The sequence below is a fragment of the Jaculus jaculus genome, chromosome 6, assembly GCF_020740685.1.
Source record: "Jaculus jaculus isolate mJacJac1 chromosome 6, mJacJac1.mat.Y.cur, whole genome shotgun sequence".
Lineage (NCBI taxonomy): Eukaryota > Metazoa > Chordata > Mammalia > Rodentia > Dipodidae > Jaculus > Jaculus jaculus.
The window spans coordinates 115,422,395-115,437,926 of NC_059107.1; the positions used below are offsets into that span (position 1 = coordinate 115,422,395).

At 43.1% G+C, this 15,532-nt stretch overlaps 1 protein-coding gene across 2 annotated transcripts in view; it reads left to right on the top strand.

Annotated features, from left to right (window-relative positions):
* The first annotated feature begins 5,319 nt into the window (after positions 1–5,319).
* Tbc1d15 (TBC1 domain family member 15) overlaps positions 5,320–15,532 on the top strand; it is an 87,476-nt gene continuing 77,263 nt past the window's right edge. For both annotated transcript variants that reach the window (XM_004650108.3, XM_004650109.3), the window contains exon 1: positions 5,320–5,395. In XM_004650108.3, coding sequence (XP_004650165.1) covers positions 5,357–5,395 — 39 coding nt within the window. In that variant the 5' untranslated portion in view covers positions 5,320–5,356. The remainder of the gene's footprint in view (positions 5,396–15,532) is intronic.

The following is a 15,532-nucleotide window of genomic DNA, read 5'->3' on the forward strand; positions in this document are numbered from 1 at the left end:
AAACATTTCAGGAATAATTAGCAGTTTGAGAAGCTATGTTTTTATTATCTGCCTAATAGATCTTCTATTTGTATTTTTATTGGTTTTTCAAGGTAAGGACTTGCTCTAGCTCAGGGTGACCTAGAATTCACTCTGTAGTTTCAGCATGGCCTCAAACTCACAATGATACATTTACCTCTGCCTCTTGAGTGCTGGGATTAAAAGTATGTGCCACCATGCCCAGAAGGGTCTTCTATTTCTAAATAGAAGATGGCAGAAGAGAAAAGCAGAGTATGTAGAAGCTGTCATTACATATATTTCCATTCAAATATCTCCCTACATACAACTAAATCTGAAGGTTGAACTTAAAAATATTTTCAAGCTGGGGATGGTGGCACACGCTTTAATCCTAGCACTTGGGAGGCAGAGGTAGGAGGATTGCCATGAGTTCGAGGACACCCTGAGAATATAGAGTGAATTCCAGGTCAACCTGGGCTAGAGTGAGACCATACCTCGAAAAACCACACATACACACACACACACAAAACAAACAACAAAAAAAACATTTTCAACAGCTCTTTATTGCCTTTCCTGTAACTCCTATGATGCTATCAGTTGCCTCTTTTTGCTTTTTTTTTTTTTCCCTCTCTTTTGGTTTCTTGAGGTAGGGTTTAATTTGACCTTTTCCTGATTCCTTAAAGTATAAAGTTAGCTGGTTGAATCTGCTTGATTTTAAATTGAATTTTTATCCTTATCAATGTATGTGAATTATATAGATTTTTTTTCTTAATTAAAAAAATTATTTATTTGAGACAGAGAGAGGAAGAGGCAGATAGAGAGAGAACAGGTGTACCAGGGCCTCCAGCCGCTGTACACAACTCCAGATGATTGTACCACCTTGTATATCCACCTTACGTGGGTCCTGGGAAATTAAACCTGGGTCCTTTGGCTTTGTAGGCAAGTGCCTTAATGGCTAAGTCATTTCTATAGCCCTCATATAGATTTTTTGTTTTGTTTTGTTTTTTCAAGGTAGGGTCTCACTGTCTAGTGCAGGCTGGCCTGGAATTCACTATGTAGTCTCAGGGTGGCCTTGAACTCACATTGATCCACCTACCTCTGCCTCCCAAGGTCTGGGATTAAAGGCATGTGCCACCATGCCTGGCTCCTCATGTAGATTTTAAAAAATATTTTATTTTTATTTATTTATTTGACAGAGAAAGAGGGCGGGAGGCAGGGGGAGAGAGGGAGAGGGAGAGGGAGGGAGAGAGAGAGAGATAGGAGAGACACACCAGGGCCTCCAGCCACTGCAAATGAACTGCAGACATGTGCGCCCCTTGTGCATCTGGCTAATGTGGGTCCTGGGAAATTGAACCAGGGTCCTTTGGCTTTGCAGGCAAACACCTTAACCACTAGGCCATCCCTCCAGCCCTCCTCATATAGATTTACAACCACTGAAGTCAGAATATTTTAAAATTGGGCTGGAGAGATGGCTCAGCAGTGAAGATGAATGCTTGTGAAGCCTAAGGGCCCAGGTTCAATTCTCCAGTAACCATGTTGCACATGGCTAGAGGCTCTGATGTGCCCATTCTCACTCACTCTCTCTCCCCCTTCTCTCTGTCTCTAACAAATAAGAATGTTTTAAAATTAATATAAATGAAAATAAACTTGAGCATGGATGTACACACCTAGTCTCCAGGACCCATGTAAGCCAGATGCACAAGGGCGCACATGCATCTGGAGTTCGTTTGCAGTGGCTGGAGGCCCTGGTGCACTCATTCTCTCTCTCTCAAATAAATAATAAATATGTTTAGAAAGCTTAATTTTGCTCTATGCATTATTTATCTTGTGCCTCTGGCTTTATATGGGTACTGGGGAATTGAACCTAGGCTGTTAGACTTCGCAAGCAGGCACCTTTAAGTGCTAAGCCATCTCTCAAGCCCCATTATTTGTTTTCCTTGAATTTCTATTTAATTTGCTTATTTATTTTGATATTTGCTGTTCTCATTAACGGTTTTCTTCAAATGTATAACAGTCTATAGTCCTTGTGTAGATGGGGATCAAAAGCTGGTTGGAATTCTGGATAACACAGGTTAGGCTAATCTTTGTTCTTTTCTAAAGTAAATTTTATTTATTTATAAGCAGAGAGAAACAAGAGATACACAGAGAGAGACCACAAATATGGGTATGAGTATGCCAGGACCTCTAGCCACCAGAAACGAACTCGTGCTGCATGTGCCACTTTGTGCATCTGGCTGTACATGGGTACTGGGAAATCAAACTTGGGTCCTCAGGCTTTGTAGGCAAGTACCTTAATTGCTGAGCCATCTCTCCAGCTCTGTTAGCTTTGTTCTTCTGATCATATGGTTGGGTTATTTCAGTGGAAGTCACACCTGTGAGCATCTGTAGGTCTGATTCTTTTAGCTGGTCAATTTCTCCAGAGAAGATTCTTGCAATGTCCCAGCTGTGAGCAAAGCTCATGCTCTTGCCACTACTTTGACTATGCACTAAAACAAAGTGTGTGGTCTGACTCTTATTAAGAGATTACAAAAGGTAGATAGGAATTAGTGGAAAGACTAGGGAAATTTCAATAGATGAAATGTGACATGGATAAGTGCTGAATGACAAACAGGCAATCAGAAACTGAGGAGAAAAGCAAATCAAATGGTAATTAAATACTGTAGTCCAGAGAAGTGAATGATGGATGACTCTCAGGTGATAGCATAGCTGACGGAGGCATGTATCTGGAATTACATCACTAGTCAGCCATAAAGTAGCTTGTGACTCTTGCAGGTCACCAATCTCAAAGAGATTCTATTTTTTAAAAATCTGAATGGGAAGATTATCTCTAAGATCCCTCCCAGGTCTAAAGTTCCTTAAGGTGTTTACCACTTAGATTTGTTTGCATCCTATATTTTTGAATGATGAATTATAATTAGGGAATGACTATATTGCTCATAGGAATCAGCCCAGGAACTTTGAAACTACTCACTCATGAAAGCCATAATTAAGTTATATGGAACTCAATTACTATTTACATTAAATTTTATATGTATGCTACTTAAAAAAACCCCTCTGGTCTACTTGCTAGATATGCACATTATGGTTTTTCTCTTTAATCTAGTAGAAGGCCAAAATCTGAAAGAAACAAGTTGAAATTCTGGCCTTGTTTCTTCCCTTTACATGCAGACATAGGTATTACTGGAGAAAGGAAATTGGTGTCTTCATTCCATGGACTATTGTTCAATGAGGGAACTAATTCTAATTGTTTACACATTTATGTGGTATCTATTATGTGTCAGACATTTGTGCCAGGTGTAGTCATTGTGGACATAAAAAGCTTAAGAATAAAAATCCTTCCAATAATATATTGAGTAGTGGAAGGCAGTTCAGTAAGCTAGAGTACTTTCAGTGTGATATATGGGCACAGTCATAGTGTGATCTGTGACTGACGGCTAGGGCTAGGCCAGCATCACTCCTGCTTTTTTCTGGTTTCTAGATTTTCCCTTTTTCTGGAGTTACCCTTTTCTCAGTCCATGTATTTTGAGTGAACCTGGGGGCATAGGACTCAAACCTGGCCAATTGCAACATCGTGTGCTTGGCTCAGAAACAAGTGTGGTATAAGCCAAGCCAGAGAGCTTCAGTCAGAAACAATTTTATAGTATTTTGCTACATAGCCCAGGTTGGTCTCTAATTGACTATGTAGCTCATGCTGGCCTTGCATATGCAGCAATCTGCCTGTCTCAACTCTCCAGAGCACCTCCACACTTGGCTAGCCAGAAGCAATTTTACAACAAAACAGTACACTTTTTTCTTCTCTAAGTAAATAAATAAAAAAAACCCTAAAATTTACTTAAGATTTATAGACTTAGGCTGGATGATGGCTTAGCAGTTAAGGCACTTGCCTGCAATGCCTAATGACCTGGGTACCCACTAAAACCAGATACACAAAGTGGCACATGTATCTGGAGTCCGTTTGCAGTGGCTGGTTCAGCAGGTATTGGGGTTTGGTTGGAAAATTGGGTCTGAGCAGACAAAACTAGGAGATAAAATTAAATGGTAAGCAGGGATCATTTGTGAGGGACCTTGTATGTAGAATTTGAACTTTTTTATTGAAATGATGGAGGAGCCATTAGGTGATTTTAACCAGGGGTTTACATGATCACGTTAGATTAGGTTGATGCACTGGGGAAAGTTGAAGAAGGGGGATGAATTCAAGTGGCACAGGAGTTATCCAAACCAGTGGTACTGAGGGATCTGTACACGAGACAGGTATTTACTGAGCACTAGACTGCTGACATGGCTAATCACATCAACTTTTCTCCAAAAACAGAACATATTTTTCTCTAACCATACCCCATCCCTCTGAGCTATTACTTCTTTGTGGGGGTGGAGCCCAACTTTTTCGTGTGTGTGTGTGTGTGTGTGTGTGTGAGAGAGAGAGAGAGAGAGAGAGAGAAGGGGGGGGGAGGGAGAGATATTTGGCAAGCCAGGGCCTCAGCCACTGCAACTGAACTCCAGACACGTGAGCCATTGAGTGCTTGCGTCTCTATGCCTCCGGCTTACGTGGGACCTGAAGAGTTGAATGTGGGTCCTTGCGCTTCGCAGGCAAGTCCCTTAACCACTAAGCCATCTCTCCAGCCCTTACCTTAGTAGTCCCTTGCAGGTATAATGCTGTATTTGACTCAATGCCAGCTTGGGCACTGGGAATTTGACCTTGGTTGGAATCTCTTCATGGTCAGCGTTCAGTCTGATGGTGCTATGCATGCATGTTCATCTGAGGTCCTGCCATCATCCCTTTGGTTGTCACTTCGCCTCAACAGGCTGTAACTCCTTTCCACTGTTTGAACAAAGGTTCAGGCGCTTCAGGTGCAAAGTGACTTTTTATTCTAGAAGCCCAGAGCGCTCCTTAGAACATCCTTTCACAGCACTGAGAAAGAACCAAATTAATGCCCTTAGAAATGTTACCATACACACACCGATTTGGGAGGACTCCACTCACAACTCCCACTTTACATTCTAAAACCGAGGTTTGGCGGGTCTTGCTAGACTTGCCTAAGGCTGCAAAGCCCGGGACGTTGTGTGCTGGCTCTCAATGTGGTCCTCCTTTCATGCCTCTAAAACGATGCGCCGTGGGTTCGAAGAGTCACGCCCAAGAAAACCACAACACCAGCACGCACAGTTTCGGAGGTTTCCTGAAAAAATAAACCAGCACCAGCGCAATTTAGCGTCACGGGCTTGGCAGGGTCCCAGCGCACGCATGCGCACGCGCCATCGTGAGTCCCCCGCCCGGATGTCGCTTTAGCTTCACCGGATGTTGTTGGGAGTCGGAGAGGCACGTGAGGTGCCGCTACGTCATCCGCAGGCACGCGCAGGAAACATGGCGGCCGCGGCGGCAGCGGGCGCTGTGAGCGGGAAGGTAAGTAACGGCGCCCGGGAGCACCCTGCTTCCCGCGGGTTGGCAGGAGGGGAAGCCAGGCCCTTCCGCGTTCAGGACGGCCGGTGGCTGTCGGGCTTCGGACGCGGTGCCGGTGTCATGTGTGTCCCACGGAATGCCGGCTCGGGCCGGGAGCTGGAGCCCCAGTTCCTGCTCCGCGGCCCTGTAAGGCCTCGACCCTCGGGTTCCGCGTTCGCGCTCTGCCGGGAGTCCCGGGGGCGTGTTGCCTTCCTCGGGGACGGCTGTGTTCTTGGCTCCATCCTGCTTCCCTTTATCCTGACTCCGGCCCTCCGGGACTCCTGGGACTCCAGCGTCTGTTCAGCGTGAAGCGCTAACCTGACTTGCCTCTGCCCTCCCTGGCTTCCCTCCCGTGGAGGCGAGCGTCTTGTCCGGTTCAGGAGGACCCGGCTAGGAGCTTTGCAGCCGCACTCGAGAAGCAGGGCCTCGGGCCCATTTCACGCCTTGCCCAGGTGGTTGATGGTTGGGAGCGGACAGGTGTGTTTCCACAGAGAGAACTGAAGGTTTATGCCGTCCTTTGGAGGTCTGAAAAAGGCTCTGTTGAGACGAGCATTTTCATTTTATTCTCTCGATGTCTCTGGGTATTTCTTTCGGAGTGTCTGGTTGCTGTTTTACAGAGACTTGCTAGCGACACTCTGCTAGTCCTGGAGGAGCTGACTCCGTAGGCACAGCTTGTGCATATTAAGGGTTTTCAGCTTTATGGCATGCATCTGGCTGCGTTCCCCAGTGCAGGGTTGTGTCGTAAACATCTGGGACGGACTGGTAATGACTCATAGGACGTTAAGGACTATAGTCATCGCAGATCGCGTCCTCCGTTCCTTGAGTTAGGTTTGCCTACTCGGTTCTCGATGCTGCATTCCATCCACTCCATTTTGAATTAATTTGACAGCATTTGTGGTTTGACCTTTGAAGTAGCGGACTTGGCAGAATAATTTTGCCGTTGATCTGAGATTGTTGATTTGAGAAATTAGGAAATTAGATATCTGGGTTCCTATGTGTATAATGGAATGCACTCTAAGGAATACACAAAAACATAAAAGGACTTTAGGTATTTACATGTATTTTCCCTTTTTAATAATAAACACAATTTTTGGGATTTCCTTGCTCTTACCAGTTTTTGCTTTATATTTGAGGTGTATGCTGGTTATCCACTTGAGTCCCTGCAGAATAGAAAAGTTATCCTGTTGGACTTATTATTTGGAGAAGAGATCTTTACAATTAAAACTAGAATTAACTTTTCCGGTTTGTTCTGAAAGAACCTGAGAAAGCAGTGTGAAATACAAAACACCTCATCTCCATTTTCCTTGCAGCCATTACTTTCCATAGACCGACTTGAAATTAATCTTATATTTTATAACTATGCATTTTCACCTTATTCTTACTTATTGCAAATTCATATCTATTCCTGTCTCTACTGAAACTTTATTCCATGTAAAAAACGTACTTCTCTCCTGTTTAATGTTAACCACAATCAGCAAAATTCACTCCCTGACTTTAGTTCCCGGTTTAAAGGCCTCATCATGTATCTGGTTGCATGGAAAGCATCCAATTGTATAATACAATCTAATAACCCATTCCCACTAATTTTACAGAAAATAATTTTTTTTCCTGGTTTTTCGAGATAGGGTCTTGCTCTAGCCCAGCCTGCCCTGGAATTCACTATGTAGTCTCAGGGTAGCTTTGAACTCATGGTGGTCCTCCTACCTCTGCCTCCCAAGTGCTGGGATTGAAGGCATGCACCACCATGCCCAGCTACAGAAAATAATTTTGAATTTGCTGCATTTTAACTCTCAATGCCTGGTTCATGCCTTCTACTTCAGTCTACTTCTGGTGTTGAGCTACTGGGTGATATTTCTCCTTGTTTGCAATCTGTCCTTCCTAATACCTGCACTGGTGGGGATGTCTGTGTGCAGAAAAATATGATTCTCTTGCTCTAGGAAAGCAAATGAGAAACTTGAACTTTGTTAGGATCGCCATTCAAATAAGGATCCAAACTGATTAACTTGCTGTAAAAAGATATGCTACCTTTATGCTTCCTTATTTCCCATCTTGTTTGATAGAAAAGGAATATAGAAAAGTTTGTGTTTGTGTATACATTTTCTTTTCTCTCTCCCTTACTTCCAAGGTTAAGACTGTGTATTATCTCTACTACTTCCTTCAAAATTCAGCTAAGACTACCTCTGTGTGCACACATTTATCACCTCCCTTATTATTATTTTAGGAATTAAATATACCTTGTTTTAGGGCTAGGACAATAGCTTAGCAGTTAAAGGTGTTTGCTTGCAAAGCCTGCTGCCTTGAGTTTGGTACCCTAGTATCCACAAAAAGCCAGATGCACAGAGCAGCACATTGATCTCGAGTTTGCAGAGGCAAGAGGCTGTGATGCCCATGTGCATGTTTTCCCTCTCTCAAATAAATTGATAAATTAAAAAATTAAAACCTTGTTTTAGAAATCATATATCTATATGTGATTAAATACATATGTACATGGAGAGAGAGAAAGAAAAAAAAATATGGTCATGCTGGGGCCTCTTGTCATTGCAAATGAATTTCAGATGGATACTGAGCCATCTCTCCATTGTCTACAAGTCATAGAGTAGTTTAAAAAATTTTTTTTGCTCATTTTTTACTTATTTATTTGAGAGCGACAGAGAAAGAGAAAGAGGCAGATAGAGAGAGACAGAGATTGGGTGTGCCAGGTCCTCCAGCCTCTGCAAATGAACTCCAGATTCGTGCTCCCCCTTGTGCATCTGGCTAACGTGGGTCCTGAGAATTCGAGCCTGGAACCAGGGTCCTTAGGCTTCACAGGCAAGCGCTTAACCACTAAGCTATCTCTGCAGCCTATCATAGAGTAGTTTTGAAAGATAATTAAACATCCTTATTCTAGGGACTCAGTGGAGGGACGATTCAGGAGGAGGGAAAGGGCATCATGATCATTTTCTATTATATCTATAGACCGAGGTTTTTTTAATAAAACGTTTTTAATAATTAAAATTTATTCTGTATTTGTGCAACTTTGAGAACATTACTTAACCTCCCTGTGCCCATTTTCCAGTTGTGTAAAATGGGATAAATATGCTTTCATCATGGACTTGTGGATAGATTTAATGTGATGATACTTGCAAACCATTTTTGACAGTTCTTGGCATCAAGCATGTGCTTATTAAATATTAGCTGCTATTGCTACTGGTAAGGAAGATCATTCAGATTGTTTCACGATTGTCAAGTTAGTATTGGTTTGGATGTTTATTTTTGCTGGCAGTTTTCTGAAGGAAATGGAAGTTACATCCAAATATCAAAGTAATATAGTTCTATAAATATAGGGAAAAGGCAGTAGCAAAGTAAATACAGTTAGGAATTGGAGTGTGATTTTTTTTTTTATACTTAAAAAAATTTTTTTTGTTCATTTTTTATTTATTTATTTGAGAGCGACAGACATAGAGAGAAAGACAGATAGAGGGAGAGAGAGAGAATGGGTGCGCCAGGGCTTCCAGCCACTGCAAACGAACTCCAGACGCTTGCGCCCCCTTGTGCATCTGGCTAACTTGGGACCTGGGGAACCGAGCCTCGAACCGGGGTCCTTAGGCTTCACAGGCAAGCGCTTAACCGCGAAGCCATCTCTCCAGCCCTGGAGTGTGATTTTTAAATTTTTGTTTATTTTTATGTATTTATTTGATAGTGACAGAGAAAGAGGCAGAGAGAGAGAGAGAGAATGGGCGCGCCAGGGCCTCCAGCCACTGCAAACGAACTCCAGACGCGTGCTCCCCCTGTGCATCTGGCTAATGTGGGTCCTGGGGAATCGAGCCTTGAACTGGTGTCCTTAGGCTTCACAGGCAAGCACTTAACCGCTAAGCCATCTCTCCAGCCCTGGAGTGTGATTTTTAAAAAGTATTTTATTTTTATTTATTTATTTAAGAGAGTTAGAGAGGGAGAGAGAGAATGGGTACACTAGATCCTCCAGTGGCTAGAAATGAACTCCAGATGCATGTGCCACCTTGTGCATTTGGCTTACATGGGTCCTGGGGAATAAAACCTGGGTCCTTTGGCTTTGCAGGCAAGTGTCTTAACCACTGAGCATCTCTCCAGCTCTGGAGTTTGATTTTAAGTTAAGTTTAGTTACTTACATGTTGTCTGTATTGTCACTATGTAGTCTCAGGGTGGTCTCCATCTCACATCGATCTTCCTTCTCTGCTTCCTGAGTACTGGGATTAAAGATTTACACTACCACACCCAGCTTTTACAAGTTGTATTTTCTATCAGCCAGGAATTTTAGAACCCATGGTAGACTAAAACAACCCCCTCCCCCAAAAAGTTTCTAAAGAACATGTGGTCTTCTGTGAGTTATTTCTGTGTAATATAATAAATGTGATTGTATAGCATACTCTAGGCTTTTGGTAAGAAGAAAAATAAAAACCCCAAATGTTCTATAATATATGACAATGATTAGATTATGAATATGGGATACTGTTGCAGGCAGGTTCGCATTGCTGGCAGAAATTGCCCAACCAAGAGCAGCTTGTGGGAAAAAAGGCTTACAGGCTCGAGGGGGAAGCTGCATGATAGCAGGGGAAAATATTGGCATGAACAGAGGTTGGACATCACCCCTTGGCCAACATAAGGTGGACAACAGGAACAGGAGAGTGTGCCAAACACTGGCAAGAGGAGACTGGCTATAATACCTATAACCTCACCCCTCAAACACACAGTCCCCAGGAGGTGTTAATTCCCAAATCTCTATCAGTTGGGAACCCAGTGTTCAGAACACCTCAGTTTAAGGGGGACACCTGAATCAAACCACCACATTCCACCCCAGCCTCCATAAACTGATAACCATCCATGATGTAAAATACAATGCATTCAGTACAGCTTTCAAAGTCTCCACATTTTTTAATCAATCTTAATAATGTTCAAACATCCCCATAATCCAAGGTCTTTTAAATGAGCCATAATTAAAAAAAAACCCAAACCATAAAGACACAGAAGAAACATTCACACTGCAAAAGATGGCATTTGGACATAGCAAAGAAAAATTCAGCCAATACATGATTTAAAACAACCAGGGCAAACATCAGACTCCATAGCTTTAAGTCCAGCAATTCTAGTCAGGGACAAATTTCCAAGTCCAGTAATTTTAACTAGCAACAAGTCTCTGGAGTTTCAATTCTGCCCCTCCAGCTAGGCTACTCACAGTCCTGGAAAACATCCAGGGCCAGCAGCTCTCCCTGGTTGCCATCTTGTGTCCTGGCATCTCCACTGGTTCTCTATTGCAAGCCATGGGTCATCCTCATGGCTGTATTGGGTCTCCATGCATGCATCCAGAAAACCTGCTTCACACTACCCATGGCCATTTCCAAAAGATAAGACCACATTGCAAATTCAATGACCCTCTCTTTCCTGTATTTCTTATACTCCACAATACCATGTGGAGTGCCAGTTTGGTAATCTAGGGGGGAATGAAGCATACTTTGAGCCACAGGATAATCCTTGAGAACTCAGGCCCCTTCAAAAGAGTCTGTATTCTTTCTGTTGCCCCAGTTCAGGTTACCTGGCCCAATCTCGAAGCTTGTAATTTCTCAATTGCAGCTGAAGGCCAGGAGTTCACCGAAAGATTCCTTTTTTTTTTCCTTGTGCCATGTCCCTCTGAACACACCAGTCCATTTCTACGCAGTGCAACCGTGCACAACTTCTCAGGACATGGGCATAACAGCAAGCCTCTTTCTCACCTCATAAGCCAAACCTCATAGCCCATAGTTCTTTACATTCAGGTCTTTTAACTGACCAGAACAGTCCATCAAGCTGTATCCACAGCACTGCAAGGTGTCTTTTAGGCCAAAGTTTCAAATCCTTGCACATGCCTCTTGAAAATCAGCTCCAGAAGGCCAAAGCCACACAGTCAGGTGTCTAGCAGCAATGCCACTCTTGGTACCAACATCACTGTTTCAGTCAAGTTCTCATTGCTAGCAGAAATCACCCAACCAAGAGCAGCGTGTGGGAAAAAAGGTTTATTTTGGCTTATAGGCTTGAGAGAAGCTCTATGATGGCAGAGGAAAACGATGGCATGAGCACAGGGTGGACATCACCCCCTAGCCAATATGAGGTGGACAACAGGAGAATGTGCCAAACACTGGCAAGGAGAGACTGGCTATAATATCCATAAGCCTGCCCCCAACAATACACTGCCTCCAGGAGGTGTTAATCCCCAAATCTCTATCAGCTGGGAATTTAGCATCCAGAACACCTAAGTTTGTGGGGGGCACCTGAATCAAACCACCAGAGATACATAATCAGTTCTCTGATATTTGTCTGGAGTTCATTTGCAGTGGCTGGTGGCCCTGGCGTGCCCATTCTCTCTCCCGCCCTCAAATAAATAAATACAATATTTAAAAAAAATGAAGATGTTAAGTCTTCATTTTGTGGGGGGGAGGATTCGAGATAGGGTCTTGCTCTAGTCCAGGCTGTTCTTGGGCTCTTGGCAATCCTCTTACCTTTGCTTCTCAGGTGCTGGTATTAAAGGCATGTGCCACCATGCCTGCAAGTCTTAATTTTGATGAGACATAGCTTCTGAGACAAATGAGTTCTTCTCATCTAACCATTCAGTGTTCATTTATTTCCTTCCCTCCCTCTCTTTGGTTTTTCAAGGTAGTGTATCACTGTAGCCCAGGATGACCTGGAATTCACTATGTTGCCTCAGAGTGGAATTGAACTCATGTTGATTCACTTCTTTCTGCCTCCCAAGTGCTGGGATTAAAGGTGTGCACCACCATGCTCAGCTTGAAGGTTCATTTTCTGGTGGAAGAAAATCCTTAGGAAATCTTTGTGCATTTCCTTTTTGTACTGTAATGCATCTGATTTAATATAATGAATATGTCAGCATAAGTCCTTCATTTAGTCATTTTTTAACTCCTTTAACTGCTACATTTTTCTTATGTCTGACAGTCTTTGTGCTCTGATGTCCTTAAGAAGCAACATACTTGTTTTTTATTGAGAATTGTACCATTTTCTGTATCTCAAAGGTTCACTCTTCTCCTGGAATGTCAATGGTGTGTTACCTTTATAACCATCCCCTACATTTTTTTTTCATGACTGTATGTGTGTGTATGTGTATGGCTGCACATGTGTGTCTAGGTTTCCTTGCATATATGTGTGCTTGTGAAAGCCAGAGGTTGGTGTCATGTGTGCCACAGCCTCTGGCTGCTGCACACAAACTCCAGATGTATGCATCACTTTGTGCATCTGGCTTTACGTGGGGTATTGGGGAATCAAACCTAGGTTGTTAGGCATTGCAGGCAAGTGCCTCAACTGCTGAGTCTTCTTTCCAGTTGCCTCCACCCGGTCACCTTTTTAACACACATCACTCGGTAGTCACTGGAGCTTACCAGTTAGGCTGGATTGGCTGGACAGTGAACCCCAGTTATCCTCCTGTTTCCCTGGGCTGGTGTACAGGCAGGTGCTGTCTTGTCTGGCATGTTCATATAAATTCTGAGGGTTGAACTCAGGTCCTCATACTTTCAAGACAAGTCTTTTTTACATTGCAGGCTTGTGTTCTATTTTTTTAAATTTGATTTTTATTAACATTTTCCATGATTATAAAAAAATTCCCATGGTAATACCCCCCACTTTCCCCTTTGACATTCCATTCTCCATCATATTACCTCCCCATGTGTTCTATTTTTAATTATTATTTTCTCAAAATATTATTTATTTCAAGTGGGGGAGAAGGAGTACTGTTATGTACATTAGGGCCTTTTGCCACTGCAAATGAACTCCATATGCATGCACTTTCAGACTTTGCAAGCAAGTGCCTTTTAACTGCTGAGCCATTTCTCTAGCCCAGCCTTATGTTCTTTTGAAGGATTTAGTAGAAGGTTTTAGAGAGGAGGCAAAATATGGTGCTTGAGGAAAAAGATGAAAGATTTTCTGGCAACAGATAAGCAAGAAGGTTGTGTTTTCCAGGAGCTGTAGTATCACCATAGTGGTAAAGAATAGAAGTCAGCCTGATTTTAAACTGTTAGGATGTGATCAGATGTACAGTTTATAAAGATTGGCTTTGGTACTTGGTTATATACTTCACATCTTACACAGATTTTGAAGGTGACTAGGTAGGGAAAAGAGAGACCAGAGTGTTATTTGTATAAACTGTCCTAGACACGATGACTGATCAGTGTCACAAAAGGACCTAGGGGTTGTAGAACACAGGCTTGGGATGGTGAAAGAGGCATTTAGGATAATTGAATGGATGTGATGTCATTGATAGTGTTGAAGTATTGTTTACGTGGAGGAATTGAGTTGAAGAAGCCTTTGGACTTTGAAGTGTGTACGTGTGTACACTAACAGGTTATACTCTTTTATCCTCTCCCTCTGCTCCCATTTCTCTGGAGCCCTCATCAGTGGGGTTATGATAGTCACTGTGGGGTCATGAAGGCCTCAGTCCCTGTGGGGTCAGGGAGTGGGGAGGCTGTGCCTCAGGGTATTCCTACCCATGCTGTGGGTATTTCCATCCCCCTCTTGTGCAGTGTTCCCTGGATCATGGCGGTCTGAGTAGCCTCTGGATTTCTGCTTTGGTGGGTTTTGCCCTGGAGCTGGTTGTCAAGCTAGTATAAGAGCACTATTCATGTTGCTGCTTCCTTTGCAATTTCTTCTGGGCCCTGACAGATGTGGTAGAGGTGGCACATCTCGTGGAGGACAGTGGCTGTTGTGGTGGTTTGCATTATGTCCCCCTGGTAGACTCAAATATTTTATTAAAGCTCGTAACTTGGATTTCCAGCCGCTTGGCTGGAAAATGTGTTACTGGGGGCAGATCTGGATTCCAACCTATTTGAGCTCAGCCTGGGGTTCCTGGAGTGGGCTTGGCTTGCTCATGGTGCTGCTGGTGGTTTTTCTTTCTGTGTGGATTTGGAAAAGGGGGTCAGCTTCCTCTACCATTGTGGAACTTCCCCAGGATCTGTAAGCTTCAATAAAGCCCTTCCTCCCAAAAACTGTGCCTGGTTTGGAATTTCTTTCCAGCACCCTGAAGCTGACTACAACAGCTGTCTTTTTGTCTTATAGATCTTGGTTCTCCTGTTTTCTCTGCCTTCTGTAAAGCAAAGCAGATTCACCATCCAAGAGTGAGAGCAGCCTGGGTTAAAGGGGATATGTACAGTTATTCGAGAGATTTTTTTTGGTGTGCAAGCCCACTCTTCTTTTCCAGAGAGAAGTAGGGGATTCTCTGTAGTGTGTTTTCTGTCCATGGTATTCTGACTTGTTTTCCTGTACCAGATATGAGTTCTCTCCCACTGAGTGGGCCTCATGTCCAATCAGAATAGTTGGTTACCAGCAGAGCCTGTGTGCCACTATTGCACAACTGTGTAGTTCTTGTCCAGCTGGTTGATTTTGTAGTATGCAGGGTCACCTTCTTATTCATGCTGTTGGTGACTGTTGTCTTCAAGCAGCTTCCAGCACAATGAGGGCTAGCCAGGAGGGAGCTAGTTTCCCTTTCTGTTCTAGCATGGTATTCCCATGTCCTGTAACCACAGTCTGTGGTGTCTTTAGCAATAGTGTCTTACCTTTTAAGAACTCTTTAAGTAGCATATTTGACATAGTTCCTTTGCTAAAAGGTTATTGCCATCAGTGGGCATCATCAAAAATTTTATAAATGTATGTAATCGCTTGGGCATCTTGGCAAATATTTAAGAAGAAATGAGAGCCTGGAAGGCATGAGAGGGTTTTACCCCATATGGAAAACTTTTATTTTTTTACACATTGTTTCCACCTTTGGGGGAAGGCAGCCATTATACTATATTGAGTAGATTTTTATCTTTTTAGTATTATCAGAACCAGGTTTGATGGCACAGGGTCATAATCTCAGCTACTCAGGAAGTACAGCTACAGAGTGAGCTCAAGGCCATCTTGGGAACTCAGTGAGTCTGTGACTCAAAATAAAAAGTAAAAAGAAGCCTGGGAATATAGCTGAATGGTAGAATGGTTGTCTAGCTAGAGTTTCCTAAACTGTGGATTGCTACTGTACATGGGTTCCAATAACTGAATGTAGGCACTGTGAATAATTAGGCAAGAGTAGAAGGTTTCTGCTTAAATGATTAAAAATTAATTCAAGCCTTGTGAGTG